Source organism: Columba livia, chromosome 2, assembly GCF_036013475.1.
Source record: "Columba livia isolate bColLiv1 breed racing homer chromosome 2, bColLiv1.pat.W.v2, whole genome shotgun sequence".
In the NCBI taxonomy this organism is placed as follows: domain Eukaryota; kingdom Metazoa; phylum Chordata; class Aves; order Columbiformes; family Columbidae; genus Columba; species Columba livia.
The window spans coordinates 106,520,978-106,544,953 of record NC_088603.1 but is presented as its reverse complement, the minus strand read 5'-3'; the positions used below and the strand labels follow the sequence as shown (position 1 = coordinate 106,544,953).

Genomic DNA, 23,976 nt, shown 5'->3' with positions numbered 1-23,976 from the left:
ACAACATTCACAAGCTTTCCCTCATCCACAAAGCAGGTCACCTTGCCACAGAAGGAGATCAGGTTGGTCAAGCAGGACCTGCCTTTCATAAACCCATGCTGACTCAGCCTGTTTGCTTGGTTATTCTGCATGTGCTGCATGATGGCATTCAAGATGATCTGCTCCTTAACCTTCCCTGGCACCAGGGTCAGAATGACAGGCCTGTAGTTCCCTGGGTCCTTCTTCGGGCCCTTTTTTCTTGATGGGTGTCACGTTTGCCAACTTTCAGTCAACTGGGACCTTCCCAGTTAGCCAGGGCTGCTGATAAATGACGGAAAGTGGCTTGGTGAGCACATCCGCCAGCTCCCTCAGAACCTTTGGGTGGATCCTGTCTGGCCCCACAGACATCATGAAGTGATGTAGCAGGTTGCTAACCATTTCCCCTTGGATTACAGGAGCTTCATTCTGTTTCCTGTCTGTGTTTCCAGCTTGGAGGGCTGAGTATGTGGAGAACAACTAATGTTTCTATTAAAGACTGAGGCAAAGAAGGAATTAAGGAGTTCAGCCTTTTCCTCATTCTTTGCCACTTGGTTTCCCCCCACATCTAGTAAAGGATGGAGATTCTCCTTAGCCCTCCTTTTGTTGCTGCTGTATTTATAGAAATGTTTTTAACTGTCTTTCATGGCAGTAGCCAGATGAAGTTCTAGTTAGGCTTTGGCCCTTCTAATTTTCTCCCTACATAACCTTACAACATCCTTGTAGTCCTCCTGAGTTGCCTGCCCTTCCCGCAAAGGTCATAAACACTTTTTCTTCTGAGTTCCAGCCAAAATTCTCTCTTCAGCTGAGCCAGTCTTATTCCCTGCTGGCTTGTCTTTCAGCATGTGAGGACGGCCTGCTCTCCTGAGCCTTTTAAGATTTTCTTCTTGAAGAGTGTCCAGTCTTCCTGGACTCCTTTGCCTTTCAGGACTGCCTCCCAAGGGACTCTGCCAACCAGCCTTCTAAACAGGCCAAAGTCTGCCCTTTGGAAGTCCAAGGTAGCAGTTCTGCTGACCCTCTTCCTTCTCCAAGAATCAAACTTGATCGTTTTGTGATCACTGTGCCCAAGATGGCTTCCAACCATCACATTGCTCACAAGTTCTTCTCTGTTCACAAACAACAGGTCCAGCAGGGTGCCTCCTAATCTGTCCAAGGACTTGGAGTTGTTAAGATGTGTTGTTACAGAGCCAAAGGCTTAAGACGGAATCTCAGTCAAGACTTATTAAGGCTGCCTTTAGTCAATCCAACTGCTCCCTTCTGAGGGTTAACCATAGGGTGTCCCTGACCTTGAGACATCTCCCAAAAGCCACACAGTATATTGTGATGTTGCAGGGAGGTCCTTTTTCTGATGTGCTTTTTGATGTTCTCGGAGTGGTGCCCTTGGCCTCTTTGCTCGCTGTGCTGGCTAAGGAGCTATTTGTGAGGGGAGCCTTTTGATGCATTCAGTTCCTGGCAACAACACTGGGTTCACAGCTTCATTTCATTTTGCCTGATTGTAACTGGAAGGTGCAAACCCATAGTGGTTTTCACTGGTTGTAAGTCCATGGTCTCATCTTTCCATCCTGGTCCTGTGTTTCCTCTTCCTTTGTGCTCCTTAGAGAGCTGCCAAGGTCATGGTGAGAGGCCTCGGGGGCTGATCTGGCTGAACATTAATCGTTAGGGGTTTGGGTGCGTGTGTTTTTGTGTGTGTGTGTTTGTTTTTCTCTCACAGATTTCAGCCAGACCAGGGAATGCAGTGCCTGGGCAGGGGAGGAGGCAGGGATGCTGCAGCCAGGGCTGGACCTGAGCAGCTGCTGTGGAGCTGCACCCCTGGCAGTCAGCAGCTCCCTCCCAAAAGCCAGCCGTAAAACGTGACGAATGCAGGGTTCCCCAAGCTCTCGCTTGGCACATCGCCCCCACCCTTTTGCTGGGGTGAACAGCTCTTGCCTTGGAGGCTACGTGGGGAGGAAAGGAGCTTTCTCCTCAAGGGGAGGTCGCCTCATTCCCCAGCACTTCAGTAGCTCAGGAATGTTTAGCTCTAATTTGGTTACGGATGAAACTGGAACTTGTCAAACCTTAACCTTGTGGACTTCAGGGCTGGAAAAATTGGCTGTATTAATTTGAGTGTTGCTTTGAGATGGATGCTGTAATTCAAGAGCTACACTTTTGTCTGAAAAATGTTAGCTATAATTGCTACAAGTACCTAAAATGATATAATTTCAGATAAAGGAAACACATTTTCATCATCACAAATCTTTTAGAACTGCATTAAGCTGTCAAATGTGTGAAGTAACCCATTATTTCCTTTGTATGGTTCGTTAGTATTGTCTGTTACCAGAGCAAGCCGTGCCTTTTCTCTTGGACGTGAGGGAGCAAACATCACCTTCTTGAGAAGAAGAAGAACGTGTGATTTGGCAGTGGGGACTTGGGAGCTGCTTTAGTATCCAGAACTGCTCTTAAATAACTTTTACAACACTGACTCAGTTTCAGTTTGATGGAACCTTCATAAGTAATGATAATCACAGCCAAGTGAGCACTTCATGGGAATTGGTGATTGGTTGGCAAGAACCGGTTACTAATTCTTCTGAAAACTCTGGCGTAGGCTTGTCACCACTATTACTCATCTGGATTTCTGATAGAAGGTGATATCTATGGGGAACAGGACTTTGGAGGTCTCCAAGGTCAGATGTCAAATATGTTTGAATTTTCCTATGTCACAGGTGTTAAAAGGAAATTCTGTTAGAAACTGGTTGTGTGCTGCTTGCAATGCGAACCTTAAAAGCAGGATGTGGTGCATGAGGGTTGGGAAACTAAAGCATTTCTTCTGTGATGTGAAACTAGGAATGATCAGTCTCTTCTCCTTGTCCACTGCAGAGTCAGTTGCACAAGGTAAATAGTGTGAGCAGTAAGATGCAGGTTAGATGATACGCTTTTAATTTTATTTTTAACCAGGCAGGCCTTGTTCTGTGTGGAAATGCTGCTGGTAAGGATATTCTTTTCTTTTTTTTTTCTAATGGTATGTAGACTCTAAAAACAGATTTAAATATTTATGAAGTACTAATGTCTGATGAAAATATCATTCTGACTCAGGCCTTCTGTTGGAGGAGAAATAGTGCATGGAAATAGAGGAAGTTTAGACATTTCTTAAAATGGTAAAGGAAATTAATTGACCGTTAACTAGTTCCTGTAGTGAACTGTGAAGTGAACATCCTTCACGTAACTGAGGTAGCGGAGGTATATAAAGATGCAGAATCATGCATTGCCTACTCTGATGGGCCTTTTTAAAATCCTTTTGTTACCTTTGATTTTCCTTTTATTCAAGCCTGTCCTATTTCTGGGTAATCCTGCCTTCCCACAGCTGTGCTGTGGCTGAATCGCACAGATTTCTGGCCTGTAAAGACCAGCTATCGAACAGATGATCTCTCTTATTCTGGTTCTTCTAGAAAGTGTAACAGAAATGAACAGATAAATTACTGCCTTTATTGCCAACATCACACCTGTAAAACTCATGGGCTCATGCCTCCAAAATAATGAAATAAAAGGTATTTGTGGGTTTCTTTGTCTGGCTGAACTTCCCTCATGTTTTAAAAAAAAAAAAAAAGCCTGGAAGGTGAAATTAAAAGTCCAGAAATCAGACTATTACAAAGACAATGAATCATCACTGGAATCACAAGTATTAGTAACATTTGAAGAGCAGAAAGGGGACCAGTCCCAGGAAAAAAGAAAAAAATGTTCTTTGACAAGTACATGCTGAAAAGTAGTTGTTGCATTCCTGTTCTGAAAATATGCTTTCCTGTATGACAACCAGTCCATGTTTTTATTTTTTCTTTTATTTCCTTTTAAATTTTTTTAATTTTTTTTTTTCCTTTTCATCTCCACTGGCTCATCTTCTGATATTTCCCCTGGTCTTTCGTTGTTTTATTACCTTGGTCAGTGTGCTGAGGCTTTAAACAGGTCACAGCAGGGGCAGGAGAACGCTTGCGTGCTCAGGAGTCCTGGTTGCTTCTGCAGCAGAGCTGCTGAGGATGGGGCCTCCTGCTCTCCCATGGCAAACCTTGCCCTCCCATAGCGTGGGTATTAAAACATCCAAATCCTGTTTCAACGGTAGCAGAAATAGGAGGTTCAGGGTCATAACTGTGGTAGGTGGAATGATACTGAGTGACATCCTGAAGTGAGCGTGCATGGTACTGAATAGTGTCCGTATTATGATGGATAAAATATGGAATGTTTCCCGCTGCTGGTGGATCGATCCATCAGCAAGTTTTTGCCTTCACAGCCGGGAGCCAGCCCAGGTTTGCAGAGCATCTGGGGGGGATGTGAAGGCTGTAGGGTTGGAGTGTGCCAGGAGCATGCCCAGGACCGCTTCACTGGGACAGCACAACCTGTCCTGCAGGGGTGACTGATGGTGCTGGGGGGTTTCAGGGCAAAGCCATGTGCCAGATGTGGAAAGGCACTTTCGTGCGCAGGCTATGTGTGTCTAAAGTCCCCAGGAGAAGGGCGTGTTGCTGGCTGTGCCTTGGGAGGACTGACGTTGTATTGGGAGGGTGATGTTGCTGGTAACCAAAATCCTGGTGGAATGCAGGTAGCTGTGGCTGAGCAGCTGCCATGGCACTCTGCTGTTTGCTGGGATAAAACCAAGATAAATCTTGCTTTCTGATGATTAACTCTTAGTGTCATCACCAGTGATTTCCAGGAGGGCGTTGAGGGGAAAAAGAGATTAACTAAGTGACTTACAGGGAGGTACTTAGTGAGCTTCTGGTGTTCCTAAATTGATTGCTTCTCCCCATCCTGGTTGCTTCTGTCTTCTTGTCTTTTATAAAGTGGATGTGCAAGGAGTACAGAATGCTTCGACTGCCCCAGGTCCACTCCTGGCAGCAAAGCCCCTGCATCCATCACACAAGATGCTCAGCCTGACCGGCCCCAGCCTTCCTGCACTGAGGGCAGTGTTGCTGCTAGGGCTAGTCAGCTTGCATTAGGACCTGCATTGATAATGCCTATCTTGAATGCCAAGCTGTAAAAATACTGCCCTCCTTCTTGGAATAGCTATTTCAGAATAAAAGGGGGACATCAGGAAAATACTAAATATTATTGACAACTCCAGGGATTTGTTGGTAAAAGAAAATCCAGGTGGGAACAAGAACCCAGTCTATAGCTGGGAGAGAGTGTGAGTGCTGTAGACCACCGTGCTTTGCCAGACCTTTTCCTTTGCACCAGGTGGCATTTGGCAGGAGCTGGAGGTGTGTGGTGTTCCCCTGCTGCCCATATGAGGGACACAGGGCTGCCTGTCCTCAGGGTGTGCTGCCAGGAGGGACAGTGTGCACTGGCTGACACTCTTTGAAGTCCACCACAATAAAGTCAGAACATGGTTAATAAGGGCAGGATCATCCAGGAAATCTGCAGGTAGGATGAGAAGCTTTGGCTGGCTCCTGACTCAGTGTGTCACATTGGGCGAGTTGCTTCATCTCCAAATAAAGGGGAAAGGATACCAGTACTTATTTCCTTCACTTGAATGAAATGAAGATTACTCAGAAGTGGTAAAGTGCTGTGGAACTGGGGAAGTAAAAGTTTGAAAGCATTAAGTAGCAGAAATAATGACTGTAAGCATAGGGAGGTGGACTAAAGTGAGAAGTTTGGTGCTCTCCATAGTTACCTCTCCCTAGTACTTCTTGGTACCACGTGCTGCTCTGCCAGATGCTGTAACCTTTCCTGCCCTTGGGAAACACGGCTTTTAAAGGGAAGAGCAATCCTGCTGGAATACTTGTCATTCTCTCGGGGTCAATGCAATAGTTTGGCTTTGCTTGTGTTGGGCCGGGGAGTGTTGCAGTCATAAGAGTTGCGATGGTCTGTGTCACCCAGGAGGAGGCAGAGACGAACGAGCCCCTCTGCCTTCCCGGAGCGTTTTGAGGAAGCCTCTGCTTTAATGTCGTGCAATGTATCACTGCCACCTAGGGCCAAAATTAGCAATTACACTGCTGAGTTGCTTCATTTGCAAAGGAAGTGTGTATAAAAGTCTTAGTTTAGTCGAGGGGAAAAAGAAGGACATTCTTAATACCTGTACTGCATTTCAGAAAGTGAAAAACTGAATTTTGTTTCTCAGGAAATACAATTTCAGGCAGAGTTCTAATTCTCAGAAACTGGAAAGTGGAGAAAAACTGAAAAATCTCCTTAAAAGTCAGTAAAAAAACCAAAGTTTGAGTTATATGGGATTGTTGTGGTTTAACCCCAGTCAGCAACTAAGCACCACACAGCCACTTGCTCACTCCTCTCCAGTGGGGCAGGGCAGAGAATTGGGAGGGTAAAAGGGAATGCTCGTGTGGAGATAAAGATGGTTTAATAACTAAAGCAAAAGCCGTGTGCACAAGCAAAGCAAACCAAGGAATTCAGTCACTGCTTCCCATTGGCAGGCAGGTGTTCAGCCATCTCCAGGAAAGCTGGGCTTCATCACACGTAATGTTACTTGGGAAGACAAATGCCATCATTCCAAATGTCACCCCTTCATTCTCCTTTCCCCAACTATACATATGCTGAGCATACCATCCTATGGTATGGAATGTCTCTTTGGCAATTGGGGTTGCCTGTCCCATCTGTGTCCCCTCCCAGCTACTTGTGTACCCCCAGCCCATTTGCTGGTGGGGTGAAAAGCAGAAAAGACCTTGACTCTGTGTAAGTGCTGCTCAGTAGTAACTAAAACATCCTGGTATTATCAACACCGTTGCCAGCACAAATCCAAAACATAGCCCCATATGAGCTACTTGAAGAAAATTAACTCTGTCCCAGTCAAAACCAGCACAGGGATGCATTTGCTTCATGGAATTTTTCTTAATGAGCATAAATTTTTAACTGCAATTTATCCTGAGTTAAAAACCACTCTTCCAGTAAATTTCTTTCCTGCTGTCTGTCAGTGTGCTGATGCTCAGCCAAGGTAGCTGGATGACACTGTGCTCCAGGAAGCACAGTGTGTAAAAATGGTCTTGAAGAGTCATCTTCCTAAACTGTTTAATTCTAGAGGCCCTTAACCTTTATAAAATAGGAATTAGGCAAATTATCTTAGGCTTATCCAGTCTCCTAAGCTCTAAATATTGAGTTAAATCATCATCACCTTAAGATAATTAGGTAACCACCCAGCTAAATTTATTAAATGATGCTGTTATTTCAAAATCTAATAGCAAAATTAATTTCTGTAAATTATTATGAAACCTAGGAATTACTAAGGTCAGTAAAAGACATGGCTAGATCTCTAAGGTTTTTTTGCTTTGGCATTATTTGTAGGAGCTAGGATTTGCTATAGAGACTCGTCCTTTTTCATCCTAAAACCTACTGGTTTTAAAAATGAAGACGATACAGGGAATGAATGCATAAGCTTTCTATCCCTGTTCCTTCTGAGTATTGGAAATCACAGCTGAAGACCTCCAGTCTGTTTAAGAAGCCACCAGTTGAATTGGCTGGCTCTTGAGAACCTATAAGAAGCAGGTAAATGATACATTGCCTGCAGAAAAAAGAAAAAAGTAAATTGCATTTGCTGAGGTTTAACCTTGATTGTACATACCTGAGAGGTACTTGTGCAAATCCCTGGGTGTTTGCTGTGAAGGGGCGTCCATTGGGCATGCTGCCAGGGCTGGATTTGCTTGCTGGGAGGTGCCTGTCGGTGGTACTGGGGCTGCAGGTTTGTGACAGGCTTGGTGGCTGCTCAGATGTTTTTCTGAGCTGTATTGCTTGTGCCTGATATCGTCCCACTCATGGGATAAGGAGTAACTGAGTGAAACAAAGTTGAAAGTAGTTTTTTTGTCATTAGGCCAATCTGCCTTGGTATTTTGAATTGTAGGGGGCAAAACAATATGAGGGAGCACAAATACAAATGCTGTCAGTTCTTACCTGATTTTCACTGATCTGAGCACAGGGAAACGTTTTAGTGGTCAAAAGAAGGTCTGTAAGTAGGATGAGAACAAGAAATAACACTTCACCTCTGTGTAAGTCACCCCAGATTGTTTGTGGCACTCCCAGATGTTATATGTTACAGCTATGTTTTAGGGGAGGGGGAAGAAAAAAGTCATGGGGATATTTTCCTTCTGCAACACTGAGGTTTTTTTCCTTTTTTCTCCTCTCAACCTCTTGCCATCACCCCAAGAACAGTGGGATTGGTGGGCACCAACCCTTGGGTGTGGTTGTATCTACCTAGTGCAAGGGAGGGAGCATCTCCCTGTATTGAGAAAGGTGGGTAGGAAGTCTGCTGTGATGGATGCAGCAATTCCAGGAAGGCACAATGGCTGAAAAGACCAAAGTTGGGAAGATGGGGCAGGTGCCTGTTTGGGTACAGTTATCTTGTTCCAGACAAATGCCACCTTCTGTAGAGGAGATGGGGTTTATCTACAGAAGGCAAAGCGCAGAAAACCCTTATAGCATTTCAGGGCAAGATTCAGCAAAGCACTTCAGTGTGTTAAATTCTTATTAATTTCCTAACTTTTCTCTTAGCCTTGGGATGCTGGCAGAAGGGTTACACCTGAAGTGGCTGGAGACCCAGGCAGAGTCTGCCTTTGTTCTGAGCTGTCCGTTCCCGGGCCAGCCCTGGAGCGGGAGCTGCACAGCTCAGCAGCGAGCTACTGCGTCTGACACAGAGGCACCTAATGAAATATGTGCTCTGTAAGAGGAGAAGGGGTATCTAGTGCGTGACATTAAGTAGAAATGATTTTCCTGTTCTTTTGTATCCCTCAAATACTTGGAAATATGAACCTCGTAGAGGCATTCGTAATTAAGCACTGGCATGCTGTCCGTTACCTCTTTCTTTTCCTCCTCTCTGTATTCTTCTTCACTGTTGTCATACTGCTCTCAAAGTTTAAAAAGGCCCTCTACATTTTTGTATTTGTCATTGCAGGTCACTATACAATAAGTTTGTGTTCTAGAAGGATTCAAGGATTCCTCTATAGCTGAGTGCAGGAAACCCAGTTGTCTGTCAGCTCCTTCCATTTCTCCTTGCCTCTTCTGCTGTCCATTTTAAGACTCGTCCGTGCACTAAGTAAGAGTGTAGTGCCTTTCCTTAGGTTGGGCCAGTTAGTCTGGGCTTATTCTAGTGAGAACGAGGCAATCCTGTACTGTGGCACTGGACTGACCACGAATGCATGGCGGGGTTGGTATTTTCCAGGTGTGGGTACGTGAGCACATGGTACCCAGCCATCTGCTTGGGGAGTTCCTGGCTCCTGGCTTGGCTCCTGGGACAGAGATCTTACTGGGGCTTGGCTGCTGCCAAACCGTTTATTCAGCTTGCTGCTCTCTCCAGAGGAAACCTTAGGGAAGGGAGTAGGTAGAGGTGGGCTGTAGGGTACACTGTCGCAGAGGCCATGTTGTTACACATCCTTGCATCCTAAGGATCTCACGGCCTTGGAGTTCAGCTGCATTCCAAGCTGTCTAACTCCTTCAATAGTTAGTCCAGAGTAGGGAGAGCCTTGGGTTCCTTTGGTCTCATCATCTCGGTCACCTGTCACAGCACCCTGGTCGGACTCTGTGTGGTTCCAGCAGCAGCCGTGCTGGCATTCAGGGATCAGCAGTAGAATAACAGGCAACTCCACTCTTCCAGCGAGTTTTTTTTCTCTTCGGCATTACTGGTACCGGGTCTTTGTGCCCAGGCTCAGCATCCAGAGTGAGGAGGTTTGTTTTCCCATATACTGCACCATCTCCCTCAGCACTTCTTATTCTCCTGCCGTAGGGGAGATTGGCTCTAGCATGGGAGCGTCGTTTCCATTTCCACACTGGAAACTCTCTTTCATAAGGGAGTTTGAGTAACGTAAGCAGTGGTGGTAGATTGAATTCCTTCGTGGGTTGGGTCATTGGTTTTGCCTTTTTCCCACCCTTCTGAGCCTGAACACATTAAAGAGACACCGAGACAGTTGCACTAAGCATAAAGCTACATACTATCGCATTCTTCAAACCATCACTCAGGAATGTGCTGTTGGGCTGTGTGTGGCTTGTAGTTCATGGGCAGTTAATTAAGCACTTTAGCATTGACTAATAAGTTTTACTTAACAATTGCAACAGGCTTGGAGCCTGCCAGGCCAGCTGCTGACAACCTGATTGTCTTTAGTTGTGGAAATACACCCTCAGATATTTCAAAATGAGGGAATCTGGGTGATGGAGGGGTGGAAAGGAAGGTGTGTACAAATATATATATATATATAAGTATATATACAGTTATATAGTTACAATTTATTCTATTGACAAAACCTTCTATAGGCACTGAAATACATGAGTCTGCCTAAGAAGTATCTTTCATATCAGGTCTTTGCAAGTGGGGATACATGCAAAGGGTAGTTCTAGATAATTGTAGTTGTCAGTCTCCCTCTATCTCTGCTCTCTACAGCTACAGGAGAGAAGTGGTTGACCAGCTTTGTTATTCAAAGCATTTCCCTGAACAGCTGAATCTTGTGGGAGATTCCTCTTAGAGCAGCTTTGCTTTTCGGTGGACTCTCTTGACAAGATCACAGACGGCTTCTGGTCTTCGAGTGTCATGATGAACATCTAGTTAGGTCTATTTTTATATCTGAAATGTGTTGAAAGATGCTATGGTGAAAAGAAAAAGTACAGTAGGATTTGAAAGTAGTCTATACATGGTAAAAATTTTGGGGAAAGCGTGCATTTTCCCTTCCTGTTCCTGAAGTTTCTTATGCCTATAAAATCATACAACTTGAATTAGCACCGAGGGAATGTCATGACCGTACAGTGTTTTGATTTGCTCTTGTTGCACCAAGATTGAAATTCTGTGCTTTATAGCAGCTCTGATGTGTCCTTTACAGCTTTGAGATTTTCCAGTAAAATAAATCCATTGCGGTAGTTGCTGCTACTCTAAGCAATTAATTGAAAAAATGATTATATGCCTTAAACTGTTTTTCTTCATTTACATGTTCTTCACCCTTTTATTCTGCCCTGAGTGCTGGTACAGTGTCAGAGCAGGCATTCATGGCATTAGAGAGAAAATACCTTGGCCTGAGAAGGTGTTTGGGGAAGTGGTGGAAGAGAGGAACTGGTGGCTGAAACCTCAGCTGCTTAATTACTGTTGATGGTGGGAATTGGGCAACTGGCAGTTTTGACCAGAAGTTGCCTGGGTTTAGAGCGCCTGTCACTTCACCAAGATTGCAGATGCCAGGTTTCACTGTGAACTGTTTTGGCTCCGGTGTGTAATCGAGATCCTGGCTGGCAGGTCAGCTTCTTCAGACCTGCTGACAGTGCTGACGTGGCCTTGTCACGGGCTGGGAGGTGAAGGGCACCCACTCAGCACCCAAGTGCCGAGGTCTCTGCTGTCACCCCTGCGTGTTGCCGTGTGCTCGTAGCTGTGGCCGGCTTGCTGTGTCCTGACGCCCTGTGAGGCCGGGTGCTGTGGGTGGTGGCATCTTAGCACCTGCAACATGGACCAAGCTTGACTTGCTCAGTTGCGGAACTGCTGTTTGCTCTGGTTTTGGAAAGCAAGGAGTGGGACATGGCTTGTTTATCACTTTTCTCTAGGTAGAGGTGGAGACAGCCAGTCCTTAGAAGTTGACTGCTCTGAAAAGTCATGGCATTTGAGGTAGGATGGTGATTTGATCTATTAATTTTTCTCTTTTGTTGTGTTTTTCTGCATTCCAGGAAGGGTGCTTGTGGCCTTCAGAAAGCTCGGTTTCGCGCCAGGGTGCTTCAGAGGTACGAATTTCCTATTATCTTCACGAATGTGTTTTCTTCTTTTCTGTTATGTCTGTTTCACTCCCCGTGAAAGCATGCATCTATTTAGAAGATAAAGCTTTTTCAGTGTAGACCAAGAGCCAGGTTCATGTGGATGTCTGAGCTTGCCTTAACTCCCATTCCATAAATGCTTAAGACCTTTTCATTAAAATAATGAAGTTTTACCTACCTGACACCTCATCTCTGCAGGTACCTGTATCATAATAGGCATTCACAGGTAAGTGGTAGACCTGTCCCTCTCAACTCTCTCATGCAGTGGCTCAGTGATCTGAGTGTTCAGTCGAATCTGGGGGACCAGTTGCTCTTCTCCATGTGTTTTTCTTGGATTTACAACACAAATCCTACCACCAGTGTCTCCCCTCTTCGGGTTAGCACAGACCCCTGGCTTGGGTGATAGCTCGTGGTTGTGTTGCTACAGCTCACCTGTGTCAAATAGTGACTCCTCCTGATGGCTGACGTTGAATCTGTGAGGGTCAGGGGCTAAAGACCCTGCATGGACGCAAAAATGAGAAGAGCGGTTTGATAGATCTAGACATATGAAGCTGGTATGTCTCTCCAGATCTGGCATAGTCCAAGTGAGGAGCAATAGCTTCTTACACAGTGTCTTGAACTCCTCCTCTTGTAAAGCTGGACCTTCTCCAGGGCTTAATATGCTGGGGACATTTTTTCCACTCATGGTGCAGAAGCTTTGCAGGTCCTCCCCAGAGGCTGAGTTCTGTCTGAGAGCTGAGGGGGAGGAGGACACCTGATACACGCTGGTAGTGAAGGTGCGAGATATGCTGGACCTTTGCAAAACATACTAAAATGACCATCTGAATTCTTTGCTTCTGCACGGGGTATTGCATTAACTCTGAGTAGGAGGGAGAGGCTCAGACTGCAGCTGAAATTCAGTATTGGGGCATTTTTGTAGAACTAGTTAATTGTCAAGACTAGAAAGCAAGTGTTTCCTGTGTACAGGAACAGAGCAGTTTTCTTTCAGCTCCACATGTTTTAATGTCAGACAGAGCTCTGTGAGGTCTTGGTCTTACTTTGTGAAGCTGTTCTCAAGTATGTTGTGCTAGATCCTTCCTGCAGCTCCTATCTCTTCTGTTCACATGCATGTGTGTGGGAGCACGTGTGCACAGTATCTGCTGCGTTTAACCTTTTCAGATGGGTGACAAAGAGAAGCATTTAAATACAGAGCAGCCACAGTGCTTTGCTCAGACCTGGAGTCACGTGTCTCTCTCTTCCCATTTCAGATCATGTATGCTCCAAGGTCCAGGGACAGGTTTACTGCCCCGTCTTTTATGCAGCGGGACCGTTTCAGTCGCTTCCAGCCCACTTACCCTTACATGCAGCATGAGATTGACCTTCCTCCGACCATCTCCCTCTCCGACGGGGAAGAGCCACCGCCGTACCAAGGTCCGTGCACCCTGCAGCTCCGGGACCCAGAACAGCAGATGGAGCTCAACCGGGAATCTGTCAGGGCACCACCCAACCGAACCATTTTTGATAGCGACTTGATAGACATCTCAATGTACAATGGGGGCCCCTGCCCACCGAGCAGCAATTCGGGCATAAGTGCAACCAACTATAGCAGTAACGGAAGGATGGAAGGACCACCCCCGACGTACAGCGAGGTCATGGGGCATTACCCAGGCTCCTCTTTTTTCCATCACCAGCACAGCAACGCGCCTCCTTCCTCGCAAAGGGGGAGCAGACTTCAGTTTCAGCAGAACAATTCAGAGAGCACAATAGTCCCCAGCAAAGGCCAAGACCGGAAACCGGGAAACCTGGTCTAAGATACTCGCCCAGGTGCATTTGAACTGAAGATGAGAGGTTGAAGCAGGGCGGTGGAGGAAGACCCCCATGCTCCGGTGCACAATGTTGTTAACGTTTCACGTGGTACAACTTAGTAAAACCAAACGTGCAAACCAGTTCTTTGTTTCTGATTCCTTTTCAGGGGAATTGCATGCAAAGCAGATCGAAAGAAATACAAACTTCCATTCAGTTTGTCTACAAGCAGTGTTTCAGGGGAGAGGGGGGAATATATTATTTTTTTTTTAATAAACTATTTCAATTATTTAATTCTAAAAGTTAACTTAGCACAGAAATGAGGCTTGTATGGCCTGTTTTATACTCACTGAATGGCAGAAGAAAGAAGGTGGATTTGCTGGATAAACGGGGGAAGAATTGGCCAGTTTGCTTTTTTTTTTTCCCTCCCAGGGTGTGGATTTTTTTTTAATATGAAACAAAATTCCTGTTTTGTGTGCCAAGGTATAAAGTTGAGAACTTAGATGAATGCAAGGAATTAATTTGTGTTGTGATAAATGTGTTTTAAAAAGTTGCACTATCTTAATGTTTTAAAAAAAATATATATGAGGGAACTATTTTATGTGAAGTTCTTCTATATGTTGTCTTTTCACCTGTGGAATGATGATAGAGCCCCAGAAGTAATCTGGAGGAGTTTGCCCCCCTCCCCCTGGGTTTGCTAGAAAAAGGGGACAGGACTTAGCCTAACATCTCTTGACTTTTACGAATCAAGAAATACAGGGACACTTAACTCGTCTTTGCAATAATTTGCATTCAAATAACAGTGCGTCCATGAAGTGTCTTGGAGACTTTTGGATGGAAGAAGGCAAATAAGAAATCCCAGCATTTTCCATCACTTAGGGTTTAGCTGTTTTGCAGTGTAGACTATTTGTTTCGTAAATGGCAAAACAAAATCCCAGATGTGTTAATTTGTATTGATTCTAACTAAGTGCTGCCATTCTTATCATAATGCAGTATCGCCAGTACTTATGGTTTTAGAGATTTTTGTCCTCACTGTAGCCTGAAATGTATTTAGTCACATATCATGACATTATGCAATAAATTGTTTAAAAACGCAAGGTGGGTTTTCTCCCCTGCGATGCTGTTAAAATACGTGAGACTCTGTTGTGCTTTTCACTCTCCGTTTCATCCTTCACGTACTGAAGTTCAGTCCTGGAGATCCATCCTGGTGAAGCGAAGGGGCCTTTGTAGCTGTAACCCCCCCCCGTTCCCCCGTGGACTTTCCGCAGCAGTTCCGAGAGCATCCGTGACAGCAATGCTGCGGCTTCTGCAGCAGCGTGGGAGCACCAGTTATTCCCACCACAAACCATTTTGCTCCGGGCCCTGTTGCGGAAAACCCTCCTCCACGCGTGTCGCCCGGTTGACGCCCGCAGGACTGACGCTCGTGGGTAAAGGTGACTCGCGTATTAACTAAGTGTCTGTAAGCCCTGGTTTTGCCACGCTGGTCCGAAGAGTGGTTGGAAAGTGTTACCTGGCTGTGAAGGGGCAAGTGGGGTGTCCCTTGCCCGGCCGCTTCTGTGCAGAAGCACACGCAGCACCGGGCGGTGGGTGACAAAAGGTGACAGTGGCATCACGAGCACATGAAAAAGCACAACTTGCACTTAAAATGCGTTTCGGAAATGGACTTAAAGTAAGAACCTTTAGAGTCTTAGCTTGAATAGCTTCTAATATATATGTGTGTGAGTGTGTCATAGACCTTCTCACTTTAAGATCTTTCACCTATTTTTTTCCTGTTTCCTCAAGCCTCGTGCGTGGTTAGGCCAGCAGTCCCGTGGCTGGAGGCTGGATTTCTGCAGGACTTCTGTGCACCAGGGGCTCTGATCACTGAAGTGCATCTTCGATCTATGCAGAGTTTTAATGCCAAAACAGTATGCGTGTCTGTGTGTGTGTGTGTGTTACGGGCCTCGGTGTAGATTGTTTACTTCATAAGGTAATTTGGTTTTATTCTAGTTTAGAACATGTTTGTGTAACTGTTAGTCTGAATACACGGCCTCATTTGTCTCTGTATTTGTTTTTTTGGTCTGAGTCATGCTGGTAATGCGGAGTAAAGCTGCCTTTTAATTTATGTGTTATTTGAAGGGTGAGACAGATTGTATGATGGAATTTGCTTTTCTTTTTTACACTCAGACTCACAGGACAGGTGTTTAGGAGATGACTAGGTGGCTGTCAGTCAGCTAGGGCTCTTGTCATGTCTGCTTCCTGGGAATAAAAGCTGTGAAATTAGATTTTTGCAAACAACCTATGTACATAATTCTTAGTTTAAAAAAAAAAAAAAAAAAAAAGGCAAAACCAGAACATGTTTGGTTTGGTCTTCAATGACTTTTGGTGTCCTTCAGAAGTGAGTTTTTAAATCAGAGAATGTATGTGCACCTGCACAGGTACTGTGCTGTTGCCTGAGCTAGGGTTATTTAGCCTTTAGGCAAGAACAGCTGGAACTCAGTTGTCATGGCAGAGCACACCTGCTCTGGGCCCTGGGTTCAGTACCAGCTCTTCCCCGTGCACAATCTCAGTGAAGTGAACCTTGAAGTTGCCTCCAGAGTCACCTCTTGGGAACGTGCTCGCTTTGAAGACAGCCCTTAGCCATCTCTGCATGCCGGTGCATTTACACGCTTACCATTAACATTGCCCGATACGATGCGTGCACTGTTGTCTCTTTAATTTTTCTTTACGTGGAACATGTTACCTGTTTCAGTTCTGTAGAAAAGATTTGTTTAAGAAGAACTTAGTATTTGCTCACCTAATGGCTGCATTTCCTCTTGCATCTTCACCTGCTCATCATATTCCGCTGCCCTAAGCTCATGTGCAGCCAGAATACGTGTCAGCTCTGAAAATGTTGTCACCTGTTGCTTGCTATAGGTGAGCTTGCAATCTGGGGTCTCTTACAGGAGTAAATATGGTATTTTCTGATGAATATTAGTGATCTCCCATGGGAATGCTGCCAGTAGTATAAGGTTGCAATAGTATGTGTTTTCCTATTTTTTTTCTTTTATTGCCGTGAGAGAAAATACGCTCTTCCTAACAGAACAGAATGGTAAAAGAAGTAATACCAGAATTAGATACCACTGTCAATCTTTACAGGCTTAGAAATTGGCGATCTCTGAAGATAGGTAATTCTATGAAGCTTTTATGGAAAAATCCCTTTGAAAATACCAAGAATTAACAAACTGTTTTCCACAGCCACTCAAATGAAGCTTTGTAAATCCTAAAAGATTTCTTCAGACATTGTAGATTTAATTACATAGATTATACTTCAGTACTGGTGTTTTGGTTTATGTGTTTCATGCACAAAACTCACATCATATGTGTGTGGCGTTTTCTGTGTGATGGATAATATTAGCCTGAGTTGTGGTTGCATCTTCTCTTCTGACCTTTACCCAGTAAACCCATCTTCCCAAAATTCAATCCAGTCATGTCCCCACTTTAGAAATTCTCAAGTTAAAGATTTTATTTTATTGGGTTTTTTTTTTAATGTACTTTTAATAAATAAAGCATTATGACCAAGGTTGATTTTTCCCTTACATGGCTTGGCACGGCTCCCTTCTTGGTGTTAAATACATCCCGTATTTGATGTTTTCCTGTTGTCCTTCAGGGCTGGAAAAGACAGGGGGTTTAGCCATGGAAAAGAGGTTTCTCCCCAAGTTTCCCAAGGGAGTGCTTGGCTGTGACTCTGGCTGTACACGTAGCCTGGTTGTGGTTGGGTCCATGTGGGTGCTGCTTGAGCAGGCTCTGTGCGGGTGATGCTGCTTTCCAGGGATGAGTGAGGAATATGACGACCAGCACCTGGTCAGCGGGGCAGCATTCAGATCCCTGTCCTGTAGCTTGTGGCATATGCAGAATTCACAGTAGTTTGCATAATAGGTTGGTTTTTGTCAGGGAGGAAGAGCTGCTTAAGCTGCTCCTAATCTTGTCACTGGTGAGCTCTGCGCTCAGCACAGTCTCAGTCTGATGTCACTTTATTACAGCGTGCTTTTTCCTTGTAAGTAGAAAAACGGGGGCACTTGCCCCACGTACCAGGTCTTGATGGCCAGTGCGGCAGGTATTTATGTCCCTGCAGTCGTGGAATTTGCAGGAACCAGGGGTCAAGCTGTGCTCCTTTGGCTTCTTTTATTATTATTGCTTGACCACTTCTTCCACCAATTTGTCCCAGCTGGAAGCTGCTTCTATTATCCCAAATCTCTTAATTTTTGTGTTGCAGAAATTAAAGTTGCTGAGATTTTTTTTTTCCGTTCTTCCCCATGAATGCAGTTCAGGGAAGAGCAATGACATTGTTTCGGAAAAGAAAGCACTGTCTTTGCCATAGGGAAGAAAGCCTTGTCCTGCTGTAGCGTCCCCGTGTGTTGGCTGTCCGAGGCGGTCATTTGTAACCCGGCCAGGTAGTGAGATATTGGACCTTAAAACTGACACTCTCATCCGCGAGGAATGTTTGGATGGTTTAGAGAAGATTTATTACTCTGGCTCTTGAGCCCTTAATGCTCATCGTAACTAAGGTAACCTGATTTCATAGGCAAAGGAAAAGAAAATAGTATGCTGATGAAAATAGATATGCTCCAAAATTGTTCTTTGCTGTTTTTTCATTCCCCCGTGGATAAACAGTAGGTTTGCTGGTACATTCAAAGGTATTTAGGATTATTCACAAGTTCTCTCTGGTCATTACCATTAAGCCCTGTCCGTGCATGTGTGTGTGTGTATACATACGTGCCTGCAAACTTGTGCCTGTATCCTACCCCTTGATTACCTATATATTAGTTACTATTCCAGAATCACCTTCCAGAAGTGTTAAATGGCTATATATTGTGTTCTCAGGAACAATGACAGGTCATTTGTCAAACAGCTGGAGGTGTGAGGAATATTTAATTTACTTTTTCAGTCCTGTAAATGTCACAGCTCCATTCTTACCAGTAGGGGAGTTTCTTTCTCTGCAAATTCTTGCCCATGACCTGGTGCATCTTCCATCCAACAACTCTGTCCTTTTGGCTGAGGTTTGAAAAATCCTCGTGCTTTTGGGACAACCTAATGTAGACCTCATGTATTGACGTGCAGAAAGGATGGATATCTCAGAAGCCTATTTTTTCACACCTAGCTGATGCTGAGAACTGAGTGATCCGTTTGTACGGCAGGTTCAGATGAAGGCTGGCTTTTGATTACATCTTTGCTTTTTAGATGAAGGCTGTTGCAAATAATTTAATTACACATATCTGATCTTTTCCCACACCGTGTCGCCTGTTTGCCAACCAGCACTATTACAACTTTTCTCCTAAACCAGCCCTGAATGTGTCAGTTGTTTAAATCCCTGGAAAGAGGCAATCTTGCTGAATTGTCTGAGACCTATCGAGGCCTGTTAGAGGATGGAAAAGTCCTTTATGAGGATGTCTTAAACTTACTGAGGTTTCCTGTCCAAAGACTCTGTTCTGTATGTTTCATTAGGAAATAGAAGTTTTGAGAGTGGCCCAGCTGAAAATGTTGGTTGGTAAGATGTTTGGTTTTTTTTTAATACTTAATATATTATTTGCCAGTCTATGCTCATTAATTGGAGTGTAAATTACCAAGATCAGCCCTATGGCACCTCTTTCCAGCAAACCCCAGTGCAGGCGATGTCTCAGCCTCCATCAAGGGCTTTGTCACACGGCCAAGTACCACAGACACACAGCGGCAGTCTGCTGGCGTTTCCTTGAAATCGCAACTATTTGCATTAAATATATTTCGGGGCCGCTAATGCTGTTTTTATAACTACTCCCTACATTTCTTCTGCTTTCGAAAGGGAAAAACTGAGCACGATTTTATATGGACAAGTGTTGCAAACTCTCCTGGCTCTTACTTCTGCCTTGCTGCCCTCTCTTCCATTCCCAGACTGAACACAAGCCACTCTGGTATCGCTAGCATCGCTTTCCTGCTATAAAAAGCTTACCTTACAAAGAAACAAACTTGTAACCTCGATACTTCCCTCCGACAGCCGCCTCTTGTGTGATTTACTGCCCGAGATGACTCTTGTCATTTTTCTGCTATATTTGCTGCTGCTGTTTGACATGGTTTGGTGCGCGAGCTTTCTGGAACAACGTGGTGTGTGTAGGATCTCGTGGGTGAGGAAGCCGTCGTCTTTTCTTCTTCCTTTCTCTCTGTGCTCACCTGTCTGCCGTGATGGGGTTATTAGTAAATGATATCTGTCCGTATTAGATATAATTTGGAGGAGGTTTGCATGTCGGTAGTTGGTAAGCAACTAAGGTGCCTCATGTTCAGGTCTGATCAGATAGGAATCCCATTGCACTCGAGAGGGCCTGATCCAAACCCGCTGAAGTTGGTAGGAGGACTCTTGACGACTTCAGGGGACTTTGGATCAGGCCTTGAGCTCCCACCTTTGTTGTGCCTCACTTAAAATGGTGCTTTTTCCAGTTGTTTGTCTTTTTTTCCTTTTTTTTTTTTTCTTTGTATGGTGCTGTGTATAACTTGAACATATTATGCACATATCCTACCCAATGGGTAGAACAAACAAACACAGAGAAACAAATAGATGTTGTTAATACTGTAAGATAATGTATAGATGATACCAATTTTAACACCCACAAAAATGGCATAGACTTTGTGAATGCCAACTTCTGTGCTTGGTCCTTTTTTTAAGAAAATTTGCAAATGAATGCATACAAATGACGAAAAGTCTATGTACTTTATTTTCCTATTAAATATCAATATAATATCATAAGGGAAGAAGTTTGAACAAATCCTTTTTGACTAGCTCGTGTATAGTGATTGGTCGTTTGATGCATCTTTGCTGTGAAGATTTGTTCTTTTTTTTTTTTTTTTTTAATGTGTCACTTTAAGAAAAAGGAAAAAACACAAAACCTCCACAGCTTTAACCTTGCAACTATAATAGATGCTTCTCGTATTGGTTGTTGCCTCGCTATTGCTGAGTTGGACCAGTATTAGTTACTGCTGCTCCAGCAGATACGTTATTTATTATTATCCTTGATTACTTTTTTGTCTTTTAATGGGCTAAAACTTTTGGAATCTTTTTATCCACATCCTAGATTTGCAGTGAAGCTCAGACGAGTGGGAACTGACCCAACCATCCCTGCAAAAATAAACCCAAGCCAGCGAGAGCTTTGTGACAACAGCCAGCCCTTGCACTCTGCCCACTGCTAGTCCTGCCCTGGCAAAAACTCTCCTCGCACTTGGGGGGTAGCCGGGGCTCGCTGGGGACCCATGCAGCTGCAGGGGTACCAGCTCGAGGGTCAGTGACAAAATCCGCGGTTTGGCAGCGAGCTGAATGCCGGGTTTGAGCATCAGCTTTGAGTCGGCAGCACTGCTGCATCGGCCTCTTGACAGCAACGGCTTAACCCAGGTTTGTATTTTAGGGTGATGGAGGAATGCCTAGACCTGTTCAGACCCAATGTGGAAAGTAATGCAAGGCTTCTAACTTTCTGCCAGGCTCCCTCGACAGTTTGGTTCCCGCTCCGGTGTCTGCGGGTGTTTGGCTGTCCCTCCCCGTGCCCCCACCCGGGCTCTTCGGTAAAGCAAATACCTCAGGAAAACTCAGCATGAAGTTCTAGTGTAGAGATTCGCAGATGCTGTACTTATTTTTCTAAACTGTTCTAACTATCCCAGGATGGTAGATGATTAAAAAGTTTATTGGTCCGAGACAGACTTTAGTCCTCTCACAGATGGATCCCGACTAATCTTTCCATAGATACCCGTGTCTGTGTGTAGCTTTTTTATACTTGTCAGGCTTTAACCACAGATGGAAGGTAGTAGCAATGTGTTGGGGTACGTTTGAGGTGGCGTTTCCATTTGGTTTTTCAGATAAGTAGCTAAACGCTTTGCTAAAACTCAGGGGGCCTTACCTGAGGCCCAGTGAAGCCGATGGTGAGGCCTCTGGTCTGTCATGCCTTGGAGCACGGTCCTTCACGACCTCTCTGTACACCTGAAACTTCAGCTACACCTTTTGTCTGTAAATATATATATATTTTTTAAAGCTCTCTCACAGGAGTCCTGTATCTGAACATTGATCATGGTTGTTTTGGTTTTTTTTGTTTTAAAGAAATGTGTATTTTTTTTTATGGCCAGTTCTGCACCGTCAAGCCCTTACAGGCAGCTTGTATCCATCCGTCTGTATACTGAGCTGTTTTGTCAGCGAGCATGTACCATAGGGAAACACGCATATTTCGTGGCTGTCATTTGTTAACTCATTTATTGTTTGTCAGGACGTAATTGTTTTGGAGTTATGCCTTGCCTGGCCACCTTTCTGTTTGCACTGCAGTACCACTTCTGTGCATGAAGGAAGAAAAACAAACAACCCCCCGTCCCCCCAGGCCTTGACTAGGAAGACTGTACGGAGCAAACCTCCCGCTGGAGGAATCTAGGGTAGGATTTATCATAACAAAACTTGCATATTGAGTGGACCAAACATGAGCGTGTCTCCTTTGAGAGGCACTAATTTGCTTTGAAGCTGCAGTGGAAAGAGCAGACCATCTATTAAAGTGTATTCACAGCTGTGTTCACGTTTTTCCGTTCACCACAGAACGCAGCAGGCAGCCGAGACTTTAAAAGAAGCATAAAGTAAGCAGAAGTTATGAGAGCCTCGGGCCTCATAGACCTGGACAGCAAAAATAATAATTCAATTTAGTTTTCTTTTAACAAAGCTTTTCTACTTACAGTACCAAGACTACATAAGCGGCAGTAGGGGTTTTATCTTTGTACAGCGCTCAGCTGCCCAGTGCTGCTGTGCTCAGAGCATTTCATGATGGTATCTACATCAGTCAGCCTGTTGTTACACTTTAGCCATCAAATGCCTGTTTTTAAAGTGTTGACCCTTCCTTTGTTGTTTCTTGCTAGTTGTTTTACAATGTAAAATGCTTTATAGCTATATGGATTTATTTTTTTTTTTTGTATTTCCAACACTGTGGCTTTCAGGATCACATTTCCAGCACATCTCTTACTTTTGTCCATTTTGTTTCAAGCTATTCTGAAATATGTACAGCACTATCAACAATATTTAATCTTTCTTTTAAATTTTATTGTTGCTAAAATGATGCTATTAAAACCAGTAAGTCTTTACAACTGTATTGGAATTTCTCAATAGCTGTTCATGTGATGCTATGACAAACCTGGCTTGCTTTAATTTTTTTTTTTTAAATGTTATTTTCCTTTTAACACAATTTATTTGTTGCTTATTTTCCACCGTAACTCCCAGTTATATACAGGAAACTACTTCAACTGTTGTGTATCTGACTCTTTTAATTGAGCAAATGGTGATGTCCTAGTTTTTAGACCTAAGGTCTGTTTATTGCAATACTTTTAAAGGAAGATGTTGCTCTAAGTGCTGTTGTTAGTTTTAAATACAGATTTTATGCTTGTTCTTAATATGCTGTGGTTAAACCATGGCACAAAATTATTAAAAATCATGAAATGCATTTGTCTCCTGTTGAATTTATTTTCTATTTGCAGTGGGGGGGAAAAAAGGGTGACACACTGGAGTGGCTTTCTGTAAAACAAGTGCTTCTTGTTTTCCCTTGCTGGTTTGCTGCTGATCATGGAGGAATCAGAGCGTGGACTCAGCACTTGGAGCATGTGGGACGGTTCTGGGAAATGGGCACCTGATGAGGATTTTGTATCAGTGCTGTGACCCTCAACCTTGGGTGATTGATACCGGGATGATACCACAGGATGGGCAGGAGGCAGCAGTGTCAGAGCACCTGCCTGTCACCCACTGGAGTTAAACCCAAACACTCTTGTCTAAGTGACTCATTATTTCAATTCCTTTTAAGGTAACAACCCCACCTCAGCCTCAGTTAAAGCTCTGGGTGTTGGTGGCTGCCTCTGGCACATCAGCGCTGACTGACCAGCGGGGGGATGAGCACTGGCCCCAAATGGCTGAGCTGCAAAAATTGGTTGAAAAAATGAGCATACAAGATAGGGCTCATGGGAAGGGGAAGCACAACCTTGTTTAAGAAACCTGGGACGTGATTTGGCCAGTGCTTCAAACAGGAGCAGTTGTTGTCCAGCATAATGGGGAGAGGGGGATGATATACTTAGTAAGAAAATAGATAAAAGGGTCCATGGAAGACATTTGTCTTTGGTAATACAGATCTTTGCAAGGTAGATCAAGCTATGCATGGCTGATACCTGTTGCTTTACCATACTAAAGCTTAATGAAACTAGGGAAGAGATTTTTTTACAGAGCAGTCCATTTTTGTTTATGTGTAAGTATAAAGTGCTGCTTTATTTAGCATGGTTATTAATGAACTTATTCTCTTGTATTTTATACCTGTGCTTGCTGGAACTTGATCTCTCTGTTGCTGAGATGTGATGCTTAGAGGCCCTGGTTCAAACCCGGGGCTTCCTCACAGCTCTTTTAAAGAAAGAGTGGTCATCTGTGGGAGCCACAGTCCCAGCCCATTTCTGACACCCTCCTTGCAGAGCAGCCTTTATATTGGCCTCAGGTAAGAACTGGGGCATGTCCCCCTTGCTGCTGTTCTTTTC

At 44.3% G+C, this 23,976-nt stretch overlaps 1 protein-coding gene across 7 annotated transcripts in view; it reads left to right on the top strand.

Annotated features, from left to right (window-relative positions):
- Positions 1-22,907, top strand: part of LDLRAD4 (low density lipoprotein receptor class A domain containing 4) — a 301,744-nt gene extending 278,837 nt beyond the window's left edge. For all 7 annotated transcript variants that reach the window (XM_065053070.1, XM_065053068.1, XM_065053069.1 and 4 more), the window contains 2 exons: positions 11,602-11,655; positions 12,933-22,907. In XM_065053070.1, coding sequence (XP_064909142.1) covers positions 11,602-11,655; positions 12,933-13,475 — 597 coding nt within the window. In that variant the 3' untranslated portion in view covers positions 13,476-22,907. The remainder of the gene's footprint in view (positions 1-11,601; positions 11,656-12,932) is intronic.
- Positions 22,908-23,976: the final 1,069 nt, after the last annotated feature.